Genomic DNA, 21,574 nt, shown 5'->3' on the forward strand with positions numbered 1-21,574 from the left:
CCTGTTCTCGGGTCCACATTTTACTGTTGAGATCCTGAATATTGGGCTTCTCTTCCCCAAAAACAAGCAATGATTTTGGAATGTAACTGGCCAGAGCATCAGGAATACATTTAACCAGGTCAGCAGGGTGGTCTACACTGGAGGAAATCTTTAAAAAAACCAAAAACGTATCATTCAAACACTGTGGCTAAAATAAAACAATTGCTGGAGAAGAAATGACAAACTGGAAAGAAGCCAGGCAAATTCCCCTGATGATCATCTGGGCATTTCTCAGAGTCATAACACTATGAAATATTTCCTGTTTGACATATTCATCAGACTAGGAGAGCTGCTTGGAACTAATACCTGGGGTCCTGATGAAATGGAAAGATTCTGCCTCTTATCAGTTTCCCACCTCCTGACTTTATGCCCTAAAAATGTTTAGCCGGCCAGAAAGGAGGGACATGTCTTTCTGCTCTGCCAACAGAAACAATGTCTCAACATGCCAAAGGCACATTGCAGAACTATCCTGTGGTGAACGAGATGTTATTTCCCTAAGCTTCACACAGAACCCTGCAGGGCACCCCATCGCCCCAGGACATGCTACAGGCAGGGCCTCTGGTGCCAAATACAGGTCAGAGTCTTTCCTACCGGAGGGAGGATGAATAACAACAAACTTGAATGCTACACATCCAACTTGAAGGCTAAAGTCATGGCATGAAAAAAGGCAAAGAGGTGTCCAAATCCTACACAATCACATGGGGGAATGAAATAGTGCATTGCTGAAGGATCAGTCTACCCTAAAAGAGACTTTCTAAGCTTCCTTCACTTCTCACACGTTCTTACTCCAAACCATGACAATATCCTTTCTCCGAGAGCATCTTTTCAGGTCAGTGGAGAGTAGTTTCTAGGACCACCCCATAAAACAACTGTCTCTTCTGCCCACATCCCCAAGAGGCTTGGCAGGACACGCTGGCTGGCAGCCAAGGACATCTACACAGGCACAGTGATAGGGACTCGAGATGCTTGTCCTGCTGCACACTCTGTTTAGCAATGACAAACACCCCCAAGGGAATGCTGTCTGGGTGTGCAGGTGTGTGTAAATGCCTGGCCCCAGGTAACCAGTGTTCTGAGCTGTGAGTCATTGAAGCTTTGCTAATTTATGACGCCTGAAGAGAAAAACAACTTCACCTTTTCCACAAATATCATTTTCAGAACAGAGGGCAGGGTCACCATTTGCTGAACAAACTCAGGCAACTTAATGGCTTCCAAGAACACTTCTGGAGACAGACTTCGAAGCGTGCTGCTGTTGATGCCAGCTACCAAGCTCCCTAGCTTCGCCAGGCTCTGTCCATCCCGGATCTGAAAGGTAAAGCATGCAGGCACGAGTACGTGAAAGGCCAAACATCATTTGCTAGCAGCTAGCTCTACCAGGTGTGAGGTGCATTTGTGGACCTTATCCTTTGTACCTGATAGCCAGAGCTGAGCAGTTTGTTGATAATAGTGCTGGACTGCTCAGTGTTCCAGCCACGAACTTCACCCAGGGCAGGAATAGATGCTTCAAGGTCTTTATCACTGATGCTGTTTTCAATGTCGGATATGGACAGCCCAACTGCAGCCTGGCCCAATGCACGCAGGATTGCAGGAGGGAAACGCTCAAACTTTCTCACCAAAGAGGATGCAACCTGAAAAGGTCCCACACAGACAGAAAAGAAAGTCAGAGGAGCAATGAGGTGAGTTTATTGGATCCTACAGCCTTTGGACGTCTTAAATCACTGGACTTTCTGCCTCAAATGTGTGTGATGAAGCCTGTTGATGGGCTGCCTCCACCCACTGAGAATTTTCAGATTATGAAACACCACCCAGACACCACAATAAAAAAAGCAAGATGACCTACAGGAGTGTACACAAGAGGAGGGATGAGAGTTGAATCCTCAACCCTCACAAATTTTGTCTAGGTGAATGAAAAACTGAACTGAGTCGTGGGGCTGGACAGGAGATTACCTGCAGTTCCTCTGTTGTCAGGGAGGAGGGAGCTCTCTCTCTAGTTATTCCTCTGTGTTTCAGGTTCAATGGGCAGTTCTCACTGATCCTCTGGGCCAAGCTCAAAGCATCGTCTCTGCTCAGGTTGCTCACTGCTGAGGGGCTCAGGTAGCAAACAAATCTGTCTGGGAGGCTGCAGGTGGGAGACAAGGAGGAGAGGTTGCCAGGACGACAGACAGATCTTTCCTCTTTTTCCAAAGGATGCTCTTTTCCAGTGCATATTTCCCCTGATTCATTTTAGCTCTGACAATGCTGATGATCCTGTTTATAAAGAGCACTGCAGTGTCATGCAAAACTACAAAAAAACATGCAAGATGCAGTGCCAGCCACCAACTAATGACCAACAGTGCATGACAGTCATTGCCCAAGACTTGGAACTTATGGTCTGGCCCTCCCCAAGATCAAGCACAATGTAATGATATGAGGAACAGAAAAATGCTTTAAAGGTTTCATGGAAGCTGCCATCAGACTCACCACTCAGCAAACTTTTGCTAAGTCACAGTACCATGCTAAACCATAAGTCAGGTAGGAAGTCAGGTCAGGTCCTGTACCTTGATAAGGAGAAACCAGGCCCAGAGGTCAGAAGTGAGGTATAGTACACAGCTGTCTCCCGGAGCAAGGTGAGGTTGCTGATCATCTGTATATTGACTGGATCCCTGGCAAATTTTTGAAGCTGAGGGTGTTGACGAGGGGGAAAAAAAATAATAATAATTTAGATGGATACTTTAATCCTGGCAGTCACTTGGGACAGTTTGAACAAACCTCACATCAAGCAATAAGGGTTTTTTCACCTGACTTTAAAGTTGTGAGGAAATTTATTTTTTGTTTTCAGGTAATACAATGGGACCTTGTTTTATTTATCTTTGCACTCCAAGGGCATGTAAGCCTCTCTATGACTGCTGTAAGGCACAAAGGTGGGAGAGCTGGTAAAGGACATGGCCCTGTCTCTACAGCACCACTCACATGTGCAGGCCTGGTACAGTCATTCACTAAAGCAGGCCCAGACATCGGTCCAGTCTTGAATTAAAATTCAGGTTTACTCCTCTTACTGACTCCAGTTTGCTTTCTGCAGAATTACCTATGTGAAACCAACTTCTGAGCAAGTGCCTCCTACCACAAGAAATCATGATGGGGGGGAGGGGGGTGCAGGGATAAGAACTGAAGTGACTGTGCATCATAAGTAAACAAGAGAAATGTTCCCACTAGCAGCATCTCCGTGAATTTTGGTCAGGCAGGAACACAACCTCCCAGGCACACAGTATTTTGCACACTGCAGGTCCTTCATCACCACAATGAGCCTGCACTTACTGTTGGTTCATCACCAAAAAGCTGCAGGTCTCCAACAGTAGCATGCTCCAAAAAGGATCCAAGATAATTTTCAAACCAAGCAGTGGAATTAAGACCTGGAACAGCTGCACTGTAGCATTTCTGGTTTGATCCTGCAAAACAGGCAGACACCATAAAACTACAGACTTGCACTGTATCAGAAAATCAGTGGAGACTGCAGATTTTTAAATGCAGAACAGGCTTCAGTCTATCGAAGAACTCAGTCAACAGAGAGCTCCCTAAGTGCCTCTGATCACATATCATGCTCAAAATCCACATTTGTGCATTCAGATTACAAATGCACATGGGACAGGATAGATGCCTCATTCTTTCACAGCCCTCAAAATATTTAATCACCAGTGTCTTTCTTCCTCCCCTCAAATCTGCCAAAAACTTTTTGCAGGACATTAAATTTTTGCATGCAAGCTACTGCCTGAAGACAGAGGAATGTCTTACCTGGGTCCCCTTTCCGAGCTAATTTCTGAGCTGAATTCTTTAGCGCTCAGAACCAAACCCTGCACCGCTCTTTCACAACAAAAGCGGTAAGTGCCATTTTCAAAGGATGTACATCAGCATAGGACTGACTGTGCTGATTCATAAAAATCCTGGATTAAAGCAGCCTTCAGGCAGGGAAACGATTCCTGATACCACTTATTACTGTCATATTCCCAGCCTATTTCCATTGAAGAGACAATATAAATTCACAAAAAAATCTGTGAAGCCTCCACCCTGTAACAGATTGCAGCTGATGTCATAGCATACATCAGTGGCTTAAAGCATTCTGTTGTTTCTTAAAGAAAATCAAGTCATTTACCATCCTGGATGAGATAGTATTTGATCCCAGCATAAAGATTCCTCTGTTCCTCCACTGGAAGGTCAGAATATACGCCATTCAGGGCAGCGACTCTAAAGACAGGTAAGAAAGGCAGACATCTCAAACACAGATGAAGTCAAACCTGGCAGGGTTGGATTCTCACAGAAACAGCTGTTACTTGAAGACCGATGTTACCAATCACATCCCTTTTCAAAGCTGCCAATGTGACTTTCCTTCACAACAGCCCCCACAATCATCTGGGGGCTGCACTACCAATCCTGCAATACTGCTTTGGAAACACAGTGTTATCAGGGTCATTACACACACATGGACTGATGCAGAGGACCAGTTACAGGGTCAGGAGGTGCGTTACAAAGCCTTGGAGAACGCTTCTTAGAAACCCTGCCTGGGCCTCCATCAGTTCACAACGCTTACAGGGTTTAGCCCCTTGTTTTGGGAGGCTGGAGTAAGGGCCCCTTTCCTATCTCAGCACCACGGGACTGAAACAATGTTTGTGTTCAGCACTTACATCATCTGAAATGTCTCACACAACACGTTTTTGTCATGGAGGCAAGCAAAGACCTTGGGCTCGACCAGGAATGCTTGAAGCCCCTCATGGACCCACTGAGACAAAATGGGTGGGCTGTCAATATCAGGTACTTGCAACATCTTCTCCCATAGACCATTAATGAAGATCATGTTCCACTCGAGAGAAAGAGGCCCATGAGAAAACTGAAGGCAAGAGACAAGAAGAAACACAGGAATTCAAGTGAGTATGAACTTCTAAACAAACATGAACATAAATCCATATGAATCTGAACATTATGAACAGAATCACCCCTAGCAATAATCCCCTCTCTGGATAGCGACTCTTCCACCACAGCAATATTTATGCAACTCAAGTACAGTCAGCCTGTAATTCACATTGGAACCCCATGTCTGCGTTGCCACTGCAATTAGCAAGAGCTAACCTACATGAACTCATGGTTATTTTTGTCTTCCTAGCTATTTTTAACAGCACAGAACTCTGCTATGTTGGCGGAGATCGGAATGGTGCCCTTTTTAAAATAAAGTAATGTTAAGGTAAAAAATAAGGTAATGTTAATTAAAGCCTTCAACTGGCATTAATGTTACAGGTGAACAAATAGTTGAATATGTGAGACCCACCCGCTGGCTGAACATAGTCAGAGCAGCTACAAGCTTCTTGGCATCATATTTGGAAAAGAACAGAATGGAGTATTCTGGATCCATAGCACTGGCAGGTTTAGGGGTAAGGCAAGAATATAAGGATATGAGGAAATTATCCTGAAGGTCCTGGAGCCAAGCACTCTGAAAAAAAAAAAAGGGAAATCCATATAGAGATAATAAAAGGGGTGTCATATTTAGAGATGCTGCAGTATGCAATCTCCTTCAGGTCTGCTTTACTAGCTCACCTACATGTGAGTATTCAGTACTGTAAGGTGACGAAACCTGTTGTCAGAAGAGTCAGAAGAAAGTCCAACTTACACTGACCTGAAGCAACTCTAAACTTACCCAGTTCCAAATGCTGGATCCTTCTGTTACCTAATCTGTGCTCCCCCCAAGCAAAGGGTCACTTTAAAAAACTTTATTCAAAATGTTTTCCACCAAAAAAAAAAAAAAAAAAAAAAGGCCATTTGATCAAAGTGGGAACTTCCATAGGGAACTTTCTCATTCCAGAAACATTTTTCAGTGAAAAAACCCAAACAAAAAACCCACCAACAAATATTTGAAGAAATGACATCTTTTTGTTAGAAACATTTATGGGAAAATACAAATCATTGTCAATTCAATTGCAATTACTGGCAGCACAGCAACTTAGAGATAATGACAACAGCAGGAAAGGAAGTAAACCTGAAATATTCCAGATGACATTTTTCCACACTGCAACCACTTTTTATTGTGGCTTACCCCGATGGACCAGGGTTACTCTCATGCAGAGATCTGTTTCAACGCTATGATGCCAGTTTCTAAGAACCAATTTGTTTTGGAAATCTCCTTTGTCCCACCTTCTCACTTGAGAGTTTTGGAAAAGACAGCATCCCCCACTTCCACAGACAGCCCCAGAAAGGCCTCCATGGAGGTGTAGCCACTCCTGAGCCTCATGACACTGAGCACACGTTGCCTGGGAAGGTGACACCCACAGCTCAGTGCTCTGGATGGTCCCTGTGTGTTTGATCCCATCCCATCTCTCAGTCTTGTGAGGGAAACCTTGACAACCCAGACCCCAAGCGTGCACAAGGCTTTGGCCACTCCATTCACAGCTGACAGTGGGACAGCTTTTACGATAGAAATGACACTATTGTCAAGGAAAACAAAACACACTAGTCCATGAAAAGAAGGGGACTACCATTACCTGTGCACAGGCATATTGACCAAAAGTGAGGCTGCAGGGGGAGGCTTGGCCACGGGCTACCTCAAGAAGCATCTCTTGGCTGACACTGGTGGGAAAAAAGCAAAGACATCACCTCCATGCTGGTTGCCCCAGACCTGCAGCAGCTGAGGGCAGAACTGGCTGGGAGCTGGCACTCCACCAGCAATATGTCTGCAGACACAGGCATGGAGCACAGCTGCCTGAGCCCTGAGTCCAGGCAGTCAGTGAAAGGCAGTTGAATGTCCTTGACCACATGCTTTTGTTCATTGAAGTTTTGTTCATCTGCAGCAGGGACAGCTATTAGCTACTCTCATGTAAAGGGTCCAGCCTACACATTAAGGAGCAGAAGCAATGCCAGGCAGCCATAACAACTAGGCACAGCCCACACAACAAATACAGAAGAACAAACACATAACATGGACAATGAGAATTATTTGCCAGCACCATTCGGGAGCAAGGAGAGGGTACTTGCAAATTGTTGACCCTTAGGTAGAAATCAAGTTCAATGAAGGCTTGAAGCAGACCTGCTTGAGTCTTAGGCTCCCACCACTAGCCAAGCTAAGCTCAGCACCAACGCCAAGGTTCTTGGAGCAGTAAATCTCCACTGCATCAGGCTGGCTGACACACCAGGGACTTGCCCTGCCTTTCTTTGTCCTGCACAGACACAGAGCCCCAGGAAGGCATTCTTCCTTCACTGTTTTAATGAGCACAACTAGAGCTCTCCCTGCCCACAGGCAACCCTGGGACTTTGTGGGGAAAAAGATGCTACACCTGGTTTCAGAGGCTTCCTGCTACATGAAGTGACATCCCCAACAAACCAGTACTGCTCACAAGGAAAAAGCTGCCAAGTTAATTTGCTGATGGTTCACATACCTTTTCACTGAAGCACACACAGCAGGTTCTGATTCCCCAAAAAAGAGAGAGACACAAAGATAAAGGAACTGTGATAAGAATATTTATACAGAACCATGTCTGAATCTTCCTTATGGAGATTACTTGGTCAGAAACTCACCATTGACAGGGGAGCTGGAGCACTGCGCCAGGAGAGAGAAAAGAGATAATCTTATCATGCAGTTACAATGGTAGCACAACATTATTTGTGATCATTGCACACAGACAAGCATGTTAGCTGCAACCATTTGTACTTGGATATGGCCTGAAAACACATAAGTGCCCAGATCCAGAGCTCCCATCTTGCCATGTTAGGTAGCTGCCATCTGTAAAATCGTATCAGTACTGGCCTGGTACTTCAAACAGCTGGAAAGTTCAGGGTTATGCAAATCCTCCCATCACTCACACGTGAGAGCCAATGGGATGGACTGTTCTCCTGATGATTTGAGTGTGGTTGATGGGTGTCACCTTCATTGAACTGTCTGCTGATGTGCTTTCACTGAAGCCCTGCAAAGACCTGGAGAAGCCATCCCCACTCCCCTGACACCTTGGGAGACAGGAAGGGGAAGGGCACTTAGCATCCACCTCCATGCTCAATGCACTGGATCTGGCTTGTAGCAATTGATTCCCATCAATGCACTGCTATCAGGAAGGGGCCCACACTGACCACCAACCCACACACTCTTTGCAAGTAAAGACATGGATAACCCATATTTTAAACACGTGAGTTTGCCTTACCAGATACGTCCCAGGAGAAGCTGCAGCAGCTACCTGCCAACCTGGAAGACAACGTGTCGTGATTTTAGCAGCAAATCCAGGACAAAGCTCATTCCCACAGTCCAGCCCCTGTCTGGCTTAACAGAACCTGAACATCACTCATCTCACTACATTATTTTATTCCTCATTCCTGACACAGTATTTCACAGAATCATTTCTATCAGACCTTTCTGCTGTGTTCTCTTTGACTTTGTGACAGTTGACTGGGTAAGCAGACATGAGGTACTCCTCTATCTACCCCGAGGCAGTCTGGCAGAGGACAGAAATGCGGTGTCTTAGATGACGTGAGGGATTGCATGCACCTCTGTCCCCAAAGAGGAAAAGGCAGGGAAAGGGCAGAAACAACACTCTGAGGACAGTCCTTCTCTCCAAGACTTCCTTGCCCAGTATCCCTTGCACACCATGGCCAGCCCATGGTCAGCAATCAGCCTGGGAGGCCAGGCTCACTGTGCTTATACTTCCAGGTTGCTTTTAACTTTGCAGCTTCTACTTGTTCCTTACAGCATCTGCATCAACATGTCAGCTGTAGCCAAGCCTGTGTTGTATTTCATACATTTTTCCTGCTAAGTCCTCAACTGGATTAAAATCACCCTATGCTGCAGAACTGCACAGAACACAGGTAATGCCAGTGTATGACAACCCTCATGCCAGTCCTGCCCTAGTGGTTGACAGGGATTTACTGAAAGAAGTCAACCTGTCACTGCTAGCTCTTGGCCAGTCTGTACAAGCCCTCCACTTGCCTGTTCCTTGTATCCCAACTTTTACATTGTTCCTGATGCCAGCTTACATCTCCCCTCCCAATGCCATGAAGCTGGAAAAGTGGTGAAATGCAAGCTTAGGAAACCAGTAACAACCAAACTCAAATCTCCCCGGCATTAGTATTATTTACTTCAGATTAGGAGCCTGCCAAGCTCAGCATTCTCTGTGTACAGAAAAAAGGGGAAGGTAGAGACTTCCCCCTGGTTTCTGACAGGACAGAACAAGTCAATACAACAAACGCTACATGAAATGAGATGCAGGGAGAGGGAGAAGGCAATAGTTAGAGGCTTCTGAAGTTATCCTGGCAGGCTATCACAATTTGCTAGCACTGAATCACTGCACAGTTGGTTTTGTCAGTGTGTTTCTCTAAGGGCACGCTTGGGACTCAGTTGGTCAGCACTGTCACCTTCATCCATCTCCTGGTGCAGCTGTGCCTGGTCTCAGCCCACAGTGAGGCACCAGGGCGCTGCAGAGCTCTCTGCCACATCCACCCCTCACCGCATTTGCCCACCACCACGCCACACAGCACAGCCAGTTTGCACCATTGTCCTCCCACGTCTTTAGCTACATCCTTTGACCCAGCTTGGTGCATGGCAGACCACAGCAAGCCCAGAGTACTGCCGCTTCTCTGCAAGCCTTGTTCATTTGTTCAAGGAGTAACTCAGGGCCGAAAGTTTGGCCATTAGCTCTCAGCAAGGAGAACAGCACCAGCGTTAGTGACTTTGCATCAGGCACTACAGCTGAGAGGATGCTGAAGTGGCTACAGAGATCATCCCCACCCATGACTCATCTCCTGGACCCACAGACCAGCTAGCCCAGGGCCAGTTGAATAGTTCCCAGCAAACACATGGAGGTGTGGCAGAGCTCAGGTTCATCACACTTGCTCCATGGCTCTAAAGCATCAGTAACTCCCAGCCTTCATACCCCCCTGGGGGAAGCATGTCAGGATTGGTGTTATCTACAAATATTTGGTCAGAAGTGACTCATGGGAGTAATGTGGAGGAGCTGAGCCCCAAAACCAAAACACAGAAGCAATCTCCTGTGGTTCCTCCACACTATATGGCTAATGGACTGGGCTAAGCTGGCCCAGGGCAGTGTCAATCAAACCCACAGTAATATTTGGGCACAGAAATCAACATGACGGGAGACCCTTATCACTGAACTGTGAAAGGGAGGAAGAGGGGGAAGAGGAATGCAGCAGCTTTCCTGGACGTGGACGTGTTCATGAGCCCAATGACCTGCATTAGGAAGGGGACTATAAAATAGCTTGTAGGGATGCATGAGTCCCTAATTAGTATAACAGCTTTTTTGATTACTAGCTGCTACACCTTTTTTAATCATTTAATTAACAGAGAACTGTCACTAAGTAACAGGCAAAGGAAACATACCCATAGCTGGGCAAATGCAGTGCTTTCGTCAAAGCTCTTATGCATATGTTTAACTTTAAGCATGCAAATCGTTCCATTGACTCGAAAGAGCAGTGTTCAGAAACACCCACACAGGAAGGAGGAGGAAGAGGAAGGGTGGCTTCTCACTCTCCAAGATCAGAGAGGACCCCAACCTACTATCACAAAAATCCTCATTGTATGACAATAAATCCTTCATCTCACAACATCACAACAAAGGCTACGGACTCAGCTCATGTCATGAACCACCTAAGATATGTGCGCATCACTCTGGGAGCAATACCCTTCTAAACATTCCTATCACTCCCATGCTTTGTTAGTGCACAGGCACACCAGGCTGTGGTGAAGCCTTCCACAATGGAAGAGGCTGTCCCCTTCACCCGCCTACGCTGTGCTGTTCACAGTTCAACTGCTCTCCACAGTCCCTCCTCCTCCATGAGAGCACTTCTGTGCCACGAGGTTGCTGAGCACTGCCCTGTCTCCCCACTGCTTCTTTACAACAAGGCTGTTCACACCGAGTGTGGCACCACTACACTTAGATCTCCCGTCCTTCCCTTTCAGAAACCTGTTTATGGACTCTCAGAAACCTGTGTATTCTTTCTTCTCTCTTTGATCCATCCCCAAAAGGGCAGTGCATGCAAGCTGTTGGATGCAAATTCTCTACAAGCTCAACACATTTCTGATAGTCTGCCTTTCCTCCATCTCCAGTTACCTAGGGCATTTACGGAAGAAGATGGGTAGATGGACGGGGGCAAGCATGGCCCAAAGAAATGGAATGATTTCCCACGGCTGCACACTAAGCCAGTGGCCAACATGAGAACACACCACCAAAATCACTGACCTGCCAGACTTAAAAGCAATTGCATTAAGAGTCATTAACTTTTACAAGCAACCTGTGTACTTCTGCTGAACAGAGACATCCCTCCTTGCACAGGATGTTAATAGAAAACTGGAAAAGTCACATTTTCATCAGGGGGTCCATAATACATTGGTCAGTTCTGAACAGCAACAACTGCTTAATGAAAGAAATAAATAAAATTTTAAAAGTTATCTGTTTATTTGGTTTCCTTCCTTTAGTACTGGTAACTAAGCATACTGCAGAGAAAACGATGGTCCCCTGACGTAGCTGCTCCTCAGCTGGTGGCTCATTAGCTTGTTCGTAATGTTACAAGTTCATGTTTTATTGTCATCAACATTCACTGAAAACATGAGATCAACTCTCATGAGGAAGGAAGAATAAAGTGCTGACACTTTCTGGAAGAAACAAAGATCCTGCTCTGAAATCCCTTACTACCAAAAAAACAGATAGAGGGAAAGTGGGGAATATAGAGGCAGATTCAGCTAAGATTACTTCTTAAGTGCTTTCCCAGAGACACCTGGACACCTCCGACAAAAGGAGCAGTGAGCAGACAGCTCTGCAACAACAGGAGGAGAATGAATTCCAATTTTGTCTTTCCACCCTGTTTGTTACAAAAACTAAGATATTTTGGCTCACAGATACAATAATAAACAAGCATCACTAAAGGCTGGGGATTTAGAGCAACCACCAAAGTAATGTTCAATGGATTTTCAGCACAATTTCCCCTTTTGAGGATTATCTCAACTACAGCTGCTGGTATGGAAAATCTTCCCGGGACACCCGTCACCCTCACAGTAATACTCACCAACCAAAAGGAGGAAGCCCAGCCCTGGGACTGAAGGCGACATTTCGGCAAAGGTCTTCAGAGTGCCCACACGTGCAAGGAATCACCTTATTTCAGCCAAGAAAAATCAAACATGAATAATACTTAACTGCAAAGCCAAACTCAGAGTAGGAAAATTAAAAGGTGACTGCCTCGCAAGCAAACTTACACATGCCAATACCCTTCACAAAACCTATCTGAAACTAGACCCAAAGCACACAAAAAAAACTATTGAGGGTCCACCATGCGTGGGAAAGCACGGAGTTGCATGCAGAGAATTCAGAGTTAGTTAAGCTAGATTCACTGCTATCGATGCCCTGAAGTCAGGTTCCCCTCTGGCAGAGGAGGCTAAGAGGTGCACAACCCTGCTTGGAGGGTTAACTGTGGTGCTTACCTCCAAGTCGCTAGTCACTGGGCTCTTAGTGTGCAGGGCTATGATCAATCAATTGTAGAGGGCTGCTTTTCACTGAGCAAACCAGGGTGTGTCTCTGGCTTCTCAAAACTACATCTGAAATTACAGGATGAATTTGGAGCACTGGACACACCTACAAGTGTTTGAGAACATAAATGTTTAGCAGTACAAATAAGCGTGTGTTATTTGTTTAAGCTTGTCATTCCTAGGATACAGTAGGAAACACTGAGCCTGAAGCGAGCAGGATGAGAGCAGTGAATAGGTGCATTCCCTCCCTGCCCTGCACAGGATGTGTTTGGCATTTACAGGATGCAACAAAAGTAAAGCTGTGCTCCCAGAACTGAGCTACTCTAGGACCACCTTCCTCCAGTTACTAAAGAAATGTCTGTCATCAGGAAATTTTGCTTCAGTGGAACTTGAAATGTTTGGCCCTTTTCTTAAAATTTCTGCTTACCTCAGTCGTCTCCACCTGGGAAACCCCAAAGAGAAATATATGGCAGCTCCTCTGCTGGCCAGCCAGGTCATTTTCAGATCACAGGTATGTTGAATTGAGAACTCTGCTCCAGGCTCAGCGAGGTCAATCAACTGAAACAGAGCTCTCTGCTCAGGGCAGATGAATCAGGATAGCTGAAATAAAAAAATGCAGCCCTACAGTAGGATAGGACTGGTGCAGGCAAATCCCATAGCATGGCCATCTGTCTTATTTCCTTGAAGAACCTTTCCTTGCTGAGGTGCTCAGGGGTGCTCATGGCACGCTGGCCTCATGCCAAGGTGCCCAGCATGTGCACCCAAGTGCCATATGGGCTCTTGCATCAGCACCCACTGTAGCAACTCATTAGCACTCACAAGCATGACAGCAACAAGACCACTGAGCAGGAATTTTATTATCCAATGGCTGCAGAATTGTAATCCTAGAGATCCCTGTCTCCCTATCACCAGAAGTGGCCTTTCCCTCAACAAACCTTCATTTATTTCCTTGCTGCAAAGACCCTAGGATATAACTTTACTGGCTTTCCAATTCCTGCAGGCTGCTCTATTTTAAAAACTAAACAACGTTCTTATTGAAGAGATCACATTTAGTTTTAAGGGGTCTTTATGCAGTAACTGCATGCTGCAGGAGCTGAGGAATGGGTGACAAACCTGCTCCTTCAGCTGAATCACACATGGTACTGTTCCCCATGATCTCCCCAGACCCCTGCATCAGCAGTCAGGGGGATGTCCTGATTTTGACTGAACTTGTGTTCTCCTCAAGCTAACTGTCAGTCTGTAAGCACTTCAGCAAGAAAAACTTGGCAAGCATACTCTGCAAGAATAAAAATGACACCTGCTGCAGATTCTAACAAGGAATGGATATTAAATTATATTCCACCATTTCAGACTTCTTTTCACTGACCCTTGGATCTGATCCCCCAAGTCCCTAAGAGAGTACCCACAGTAACTCTCTCAATTTCTCAGGATGCAGCAGAGTAATTTTGCATCCTCAGATTTGAAAAATCTTTGTTTCGTCACTTTAATACTTTTCAAGACAAGTTTTTCCATAAATCCGTTATGTCCTAGGCTTAGGCTTGCCCCAGCATGCCCACCTATAACTCATATGTTTGTGGCAACATCGAGAATAGCCAGTGTTGACTCACACCACCACCACGTAACCCAAACCCCAGCCCTCTCCACACTCCCAGTTTTCTTACCTCACTTAAGTTTATCACCGATTTTGGAACTAGTGCAACGTCGATTCATAAATGTAGTTTGTCTGACTCAGAAGTGCATAGGATGCCCAGTGTGAAACTGACTCTCATCAAGACCTATTCTAAGGTACCCAAATCTATATAAACTTGAAATGCATCATTTTGTAAATAGATTCACAGACTCCTAATTCAAAGCAAGAAGCCTCTTCTCCAAGATATCCAAATGAGGTGTCCTTGAGATGGATGAGGATCCTTCAATCAGGTTTCAAATACCAAAGCTTTCAGCATCTTGCACCTTTTGGAAATTCGACATTGCATGCAGACTATCCATGACAGAGGGTCACATAAGTTGTTGCTGGGGAGCCCTGGACATGCTGCTGGACAAACTGCGGGTCCATATAAGAGTCAACCAAGAAAGCAACAAAGAGCATGTGGCACAGCAAGGGTTTGCCATCTGCAGCCAGACCTACGGCTCTTCCCCAGGACATCGGGATGTGAAACGCAAGAACAGGAGAGATCTGAAAAGCAGAGGAAACAACACTGAGCCTCAGCCGTGGATGAGGAAACCAGGGGAGGGGGCAAGCAGAGAGTCAGGATTTTCTGCTTGTGTCAGCCAGGAAGTCATGCATACCTAAAGAGTGTGCAGAGCATCCCCATTATGGGGAGAGAAACCAGAGCTCACAAAGGCAAGGAGGAACTTTCATCTGTAAACAGATCGGTACTTTTCTTACATCTGTCCACAGGGTGGCTGAGCAGAAGCATCCAGTACCTGCCATTTGTGTTCATCCTTTACCAGCTATGAGCCATGAGCACAGATCCAAGAGTGCTAGGTGTGGTACCTACAAGAAGGTCTTTGATTCAAAGAGCATACAGTTGAGGAGATGAAGACAGACAGGGGAGCTCAAAGATGGGAAGACAGGCAATGATTTCAACACAGCAACAGGTGAGCCACTAACACATTTTTGCACACTTCATAGCAAAGCAAAGCTCTAATAATCATAGAATCATTTAGGTTGGAAAAGACCTTTAAGATCACTGAGTCCAACCATCAACCATGCCCACTAAACCATGTCCTGAAGTGCCTTGTCTATGCGCTTTTTGAATACCTCCAGGGATGGTGACTCAACCACTTCCCTGGGCAGCCTGTTCCAATGCCTGACAACCCTTTCAGTAAAGAAATTTTTCCTAATATCCAATCTGAACCTTCCCTGGTGCAACTTGAGGACATCTCCTCTCATCCTATCTCCAGCCACCTGACAGAAGAGACCAGCACCCACCTCACTATAACCTCCTTTCAGGTAGTTGTAGAGAGCGATAAGGTCTCCCCTCAGCCTCCTTTTCTCCAGACTAAACAGCCCCAGCTCCCTCAGCCGCTCCTCATAAGACTCATGCTCCAGGCCCCTCACCAGCTTGGTTGCCCTTCTCTGGACACACTACAGCACCTCAATATCCTTCCTGTAGTGAGGGGCCCAAAAATGAACACAGCACTCAAGGTGCGGCCTCAGTGCCGAGTACAGGGGAACAATCACTTCCCTGCTCCTGCTGGCCACACTGTTTCTGATACAGGCCAGGATGCCGTTGGCCTTCTTGGCCACCTGGGCACACTGCTGGCTCATATTCAATGAGCTGTCAACCAGCACCCCCAGGTCTTTTTCTGCCAGGCAGCTTTCCAGCCACTCTTCCCAATTAATTACATAGAATAAGGCTGGCGCTGATTTGTGGTATTGCATCTGCTCAAGTAAGCCAAGTGAGAGTTACAGCTCCCTAAAATAGGCCTCCAGCTAGAGGATTTTTACCTTTTCGATAAGATGCCACATCCAGATTCACCATTTTGTAGCACTGAAAGCTGGGAACAGCAATTGGGCCTGTTGCAGGTTTTCCTGCACTTTCCAGATCCCATCCTGTCCCAGGCCAGGGACACAGCCACGTTACCACAGGAGGCTCAGCACTCCTTAGCATGTCAGTGCAGTTTTCAGAGGACGGTAAGATCACCCTGATGGATGGCAAGAGAGGAGAATGTCAGTCTCACACAAACTGACACAACTCTGGAAAAGCCGGTTTTATGCCCATAATTCAGCAATAACCTTCATGCTAACCAGAAGGGATGTGGTCTAGGAGCTTTATTCCTATTATCTGAATATCCTTCACAGCATGCAGTGATCCAGGTGGCAACTGTGACTAAGCAAGAATGAGATATTTGCAGCCCACACCTGGGCAGATGAGTCTTTCAGGGGACAGAGCCTAGCACACTCTCAGCTACCACCTCCCCAGAAGCAAAGCGCTCCCTGTCATTAGTCCCACCTGCACCATGTTACCTTCCTAAGCACTGCTCTCCCCACTCTTTATGAACTTTTCTAATTTTGCAGCATCGGGCTTCTCAGCTGCAGTCAAATGGGAACACAAAGCATGTAACAAGAATGCTAGTAAAACTTGCTCTCAGTGGGAGACAACTAGAGATCTTCTCTTATCCGAGAAGAACAGGGGTCTCTGAGACTGCTCAGTCCACCCCTCATACCATGGTGCAATTGTATATACCTAGGCTGACAGAGGTGTAGCCAGCCTGCCCTTGCATAGGCCTGTGAGGGGGATTTTAGAGCTGGCCTGTAATAACAACCACTTCTAACTGTTGTGGTTTAACCCCAGCCAGCAACTAAGCACCACGCAGCTGCTCACTCACTTTCCCCCCACCCAGTGGGATGGGGGAGAAAATTGGGAAAAGAAGTAAAACTCGTGGGTTGAGATAAGAACGGTCTAATAGAACAGAAAAGAAGAAACTAATAATGAGAACACTAATAAAATGACAATAGTAATAATAAAAGGATTGGAATACACAAGTGATGCACAATGCAACTGCTCACCACCTGCCAGCCGACGCCCAGTTAGTTCCCAAGCAGTGATCCCCCCACCCCCACTCCCCCCAGTTTATATACTGGACATGACCTCACATGGTATGGAATACCCTGTTGGCCAGTTTGGGTCAGCTGCCCTGGCTGTCCCCCCTCCCAACTTCTTGTGCCCCTCCAGCCTTCTTGTTGGCTGGGCATCAGAAGCTGAAAAATCCTTGACTTTAGACTAAACATTACTTAGCAACAACTGAAAACATCAGTGTTATCAACATTCTTCTCATACCTAACTCAAAACCATAGCACTATGCCAGCTACTAGGAAGACAATTAACTCTATCCCAGCTGAAACCAGGACACTAACTCAACACAATTACACAGGAGACCTCTCTCTGCCTCCTTTCCCTCTCACACTCCTCCCTCTCTACAAGCTTCCCCTTCACTAAACTGAAAAAAATCCAATGCCTTCACATCACCTCCCCCTCTTCTCCAAATACATGAATTTCCCAGTGATAGCAAGTGGGGAATGAAGCCCAATTCTGCATCATGATCTCTAATGCACATACCAAGAGGCTAGGGCAGGAGGAGAGGCAATGAAATCTGCAGTAGGTGGGCAGGAGCGGGACAGGTCTGAGATGTGGTTTGTACCATGGGAAAATGAGTCAGTGACTTCTCACCCAACCTGACTGTGCATGTGTAGCATCAAGTATGGCTCAAGTGTTCTTCAGTAACACTAAATTGTACAACTGATTGCCAAGGTGTTCCTGCCATGTTAAGTCAGGTGTGGCAACAGACAATAAATCCTTCCAGATCCCTTCTCCACCACACACACCACACGCCCTGCTTAGCCCAAAGTCACTGTACTTCCCTGTGGTTTTCATCCAGAACAAAAGGGGCTTTGTGCTTTCCCAGGAAAGTCAGGTCTCCCATTAGCTCAGGAGAGCACCCTTACAGGATGGGGCTCAGGCTTTTACTTGCGTAAGTCAGACCACAGCCGAGCTCCTCTGTAACCTTGCAAGGGCTATTGTGACTCACTGGGTCCAGACAGTCCCACCAGTGCACTCCTTTTCATTAACCCTAAACACAGTGCATGACCCAGAATCAGAAGGAGATGTTTAAGAACAGGAACAACAGAGCACAAAAGAAGAAAGCTTGCTGAAGAGAAACCAAAAGGGACAGTTAAAAGACTAAAACATTGCAGGTGCTGTGAAAATTATATAAAGGCATACTGAAGGCTGAAAGCAAACACACAGCACCTAGCAAAGAAAACCAAACTCTCATAACTGAACAGAAAGGCAAAGGAGGCTACTGGAAGTAAGAAGGTATCTTTCAAAAACTTGAGGTTATTTTTCTGTCTCTTCATTAGTTGTCTCATGAAGAAATCTGTCAGGGCCCTGCTGGGACAACATGATCCAGGTATAAAAAGAGGATCTGGAGACATACAGCTCTAAAAGGGAAACTAAATTCATTCTTTGTATCCATGTCCATCACACTAGATCCCTTCATTATGTGAGTGCATCCAAGAATGAAGCTCCTATGTAGATACCAACAAAAGAGGTTACAGAACAAAACCACACCAAAATGCCCAGACAAGGTGGACTACATCAAAGAGTGCTGGAGGAGCATAACATGACACAGCTGCAGCGTCCAACCCTTTGCTTGAATTACCTTTGGACCACAGGTCAGAAGGTGACAGACACAACAGCAACTTTTAGAAGGATCTCCAAAGCAGACTGGAGAGAGAACCAGAAGGAAAGGGAGAGACATGAAGGTCAAGTCAGCCTAGAGCAAACCCTTTCTCTTTGGTGGGGCAAGAAACAGGCAGGCTTGCTGCTAGAGTCAAGTGAGCTGCATGAGCCCCTACAAAGGGTTGTGCCTATTGCTGACAGAAGGGGATAAAGACAGAAACAATACAAAGCCTGTGGTCTAAGGTATAAACAGCTCCAAGCCCACAAAAATGGTGTTATGATACAGTCATCACTTACAGTTAGCTCTTCCTTTTGACATCCCTGTACAGATCTCAGGCTTATGGGGACTTGGCACACAAAGGAAGACTCCTCAGTAACTAAAACAAGTCTGTGTGAAACCTCTCCCCTTCTTATCTCTCCAAAAATGCAAACAAGGAAACACTGCTAAAAAAAAAAGCCCACATGGGAGAACTGTGGCAGTGAACCAACTAGCACTGCGCTCCATGGCTCACTGCTTCCTCTGCACAGCAGTCCTGCCCTTGCTCCTGCTGCTCTGGACCAAAACCGCTGTCGCCTACCTGCAGAATCACAGAAGGGAAAGTCAGGACAGCTCTCCAGGCATTCATCAGAATATCTCCTGGCTTAAGAGTGGATCAGTCCTACAACCACTTTGCCTGGAGCAATGTTATGGGTTGGCAGCCTGAAAGATACTGGGTTAAGGCAGAAGATGCGTTTTTTGAAAGCCTCATCTTGCAGGTGACCTACAAATAAGGTTTTCTTCTTGAACATACTGGTGTGGTCAGTGTCAGTAAGAAGAGAGCTTTAGCATGAATAGGCAACTGTGATGTTTGCAGAATGGAGCATTTTGGCCCATTTCAGCTGCACAGCCACCTTTCTCTGCAAACCAATGGATTCATAGGACCAGAGGGATAGTTCAGACTAGAAAAGGAGCTGACTCTCCACACAAGCAATTAAATTGCACAGCTCTGTCTCAAGGAGTGGCAGATACCAGAAGCAGCCATTGGTTCAGAAAGCAACTGAGCAAAAATCATACCCTCAGATTTATTATCAATGCAAGTATAATTTCAAATTGACAGGACTGATTCTTATCACAGCATAGATCTTTAAAAGAATGCATAAGTGCACAGGCTACATCCAGCTACGTGACTGTGTGGCATTATCTGTGCTTGTCAAATGCCAGCTAGAGAGATTTTTATAAACAAGACAATATTTGATTCAACAAGCAGCTTGTCTCACCTCTGTTTGCTTAAGCATTCAGTTACCAGCAGGGAATATGTGAAAGGAAACATTATTGGCTTCAAGATGTTACTGCGCTCACACCTACAAATGCCAGTGGGGTCACCAGAACCTGACACTGAAGGTTTGTATTTTACAGCTCATGCAAGACGGTCTATCCTCACCTGCCCACACTAACAGAAGCAGCCTCAAGCAAAGGAGCAAGTTGGAAAGGAGGAGAGAGGAAAGCCAAGGGTCTGAGAGACCTGCCTACCATCAAACACGCTGAATCCTTAGTCTCCTCAGGACTAAAACTCAATCCTGATTTACTCCCTGTTGTAGTAACTCCAGAGCAAACCCTGCTCTGGCCACATGGCACTCCCAAAGCTATTCTCTGCACACTTTTAAAGGAAGTGTCATGGAGACTAATACAAAGGCAGCGGAGATGATTAAGACAGGATAAAAAGGCCAAATAGCATCAAATATCTGTTTATAGCTGGAAGTAAAACCCAACTACCACATTACACCTTCCCAGAGGCTTACACAAGAGATTTTGTTTGCTTTCTACCTCCTTCTCTCCTCCATAATCTCCTCTGTAATGTTTGTGTTGCACAAAGTCAAAAACCACCTACATCTAACACTCAAATGCTGTCCTGAATTACAAGCCCAACCAAGCTAAAAAAAAAAGGTAATTACTCTGACGTCTGCTTTTCCACTCTCAACAAAGTTTCTGTTTATGCTGGTGACCAACTGGCTGCACTACAGAGCAGAACTGTTGTTTAGCAATGCCCTAATCCTACCCGTTTAGCTACCTATCAGGACAGGCTCTTGAGGCTACTATGCCTGTTGGAGGCACTCCTGACACATCAGCAACCAGGAGTAAGAAGCAAGACCAGTTTTAAGGTCACTTACATTATTGGAAGACCAGTTTTCAGCAAGAGGAGGCTCAGAGCTGACACATGCTCCCAGAAACCCAGCCCAGCCTTGAAAGGCTGCTCAGGAAGAACCAGGCTATGACAACACTGGCCCCTCAGCCATCAGTTCTGTCTGTACCATGGTGCTCACAGCATTAAAAGTATTTGGCACCTAGCACTCCAGGATCAGTGCTACTGGTATCAGCTGCTGTGCCACGTTCTCACAACTCCCACATCCTTTTGCTGAGCAGGTCCTCCCAAAGCACACACTTAACCTTCCAGAGGGCCAGGCAAGAAAGGGTGAGGTGCTGTGGGCACCAAGCAATGCTCATGCCCCTTCTGTCTCTGTTGTGAGTATTGTCAGAACTTGGCCATCAATACCATACACTGAAGTGCAGCAAAATATAGCTGTAATTGACAAGCACTCCTTATTCTCAAGCACAAAGAAGCTCTCCCTCTGTATTTTATAGCTTCAAGAAAATGGTCTCCTGTATGAGTCAAGCATAGTCAGCTAAGAAACTCTGTGTGTTCTCAGTTGCTTCTTACAGCAAGGCTGACACCTTGCGATGCAACAGAGCAGTCTAACCTGCCCTCTCCTTTATATATAAATATATATACACACGCATCTGTGTGCACATAGTCACCTATAGTGGGTAACAGATCATAAACAGCCCTAAGAAAGAAGAGGCGGGAAAAGACAGAGCCCACATTATGAAAGTCAGAGATCC

At 45.9% G+C, this 21,574-nt stretch overlaps 1 protein-coding gene across 26 annotated transcripts in view; it reads right to left on the reverse strand.

The window, feature by feature from the left end:
* Positions 1–21,574, reverse strand: part of MSLN (mesothelin) — a 37,248-nt gene that overhangs the window by 9,213 nt on the left and 6,461 nt on the right. For 7 of the 26 annotated variants that reach the window (XM_010570427.1, XM_010570420.1, XM_010570441.1 and 4 more), the window contains 17 exons: positions 15,963–16,159; positions 14,798–15,017; positions 12,464–14,684; positions 12,052–12,137; positions 8,184–8,224; positions 7,567–7,588; positions 7,428–7,455; positions 6,537–6,621; positions 5,330–5,491; positions 4,692–4,894; positions 4,163–4,254; positions 3,331–3,461; positions 2,574–2,695; positions 1,984–2,155; positions 1,449–1,664; positions 1,171–1,341; positions 2–148 (listed from right to left, as the gene is read on the reverse strand). In XM_010570427.1, the coding sequence (XP_010568729.1) occupies positions 2–148; positions 1,171–1,341; positions 1,449–1,664; positions 1,984–2,155; positions 2,574–2,695; positions 3,331–3,461; positions 4,163–4,254; positions 4,692–4,894; positions 5,330–5,491; positions 6,537–6,621; positions 7,428–7,455; positions 7,567–7,588; positions 8,184–8,224; positions 12,052–12,094 (1,635 nt within the window). In that variant the 5' untranslated portion in view covers positions 12,095–12,137; positions 12,464–14,684; positions 14,798–15,017; positions 15,963–16,159. Of the gene's footprint in view, position 1; positions 149–1,170; positions 1,342–1,448; positions 1,665–1,983; positions 2,156–2,573; positions 2,696–3,330; positions 3,462–4,162; positions 4,255–4,691; positions 4,895–5,329; positions 5,492–6,189; positions 6,261–6,536; positions 6,622–7,427; positions 8,225–11,280; positions 11,400–12,051; positions 12,138–12,463; positions 14,685–14,797; positions 15,018–15,962; positions 16,160–21,574 lie in introns of those variants that run through there. The other 19 variants (XM_010570438.1, XM_010570436.1, XM_010570434.1 and 16 more) reach the window with 17 other exon arrangements.

This window comes from Haliaeetus leucocephalus, unplaced genomic scaffold (assembly GCF_000737465.1).
Source record: "Haliaeetus leucocephalus isolate CR32 unplaced genomic scaffold, Haliaeetus_leucocephalus-4.0 Scaffold295, whole genome shotgun sequence".
Classification (NCBI taxonomy): Eukaryota; Metazoa; Chordata; class Aves; order Accipitriformes; family Accipitridae; genus Haliaeetus; species Haliaeetus leucocephalus.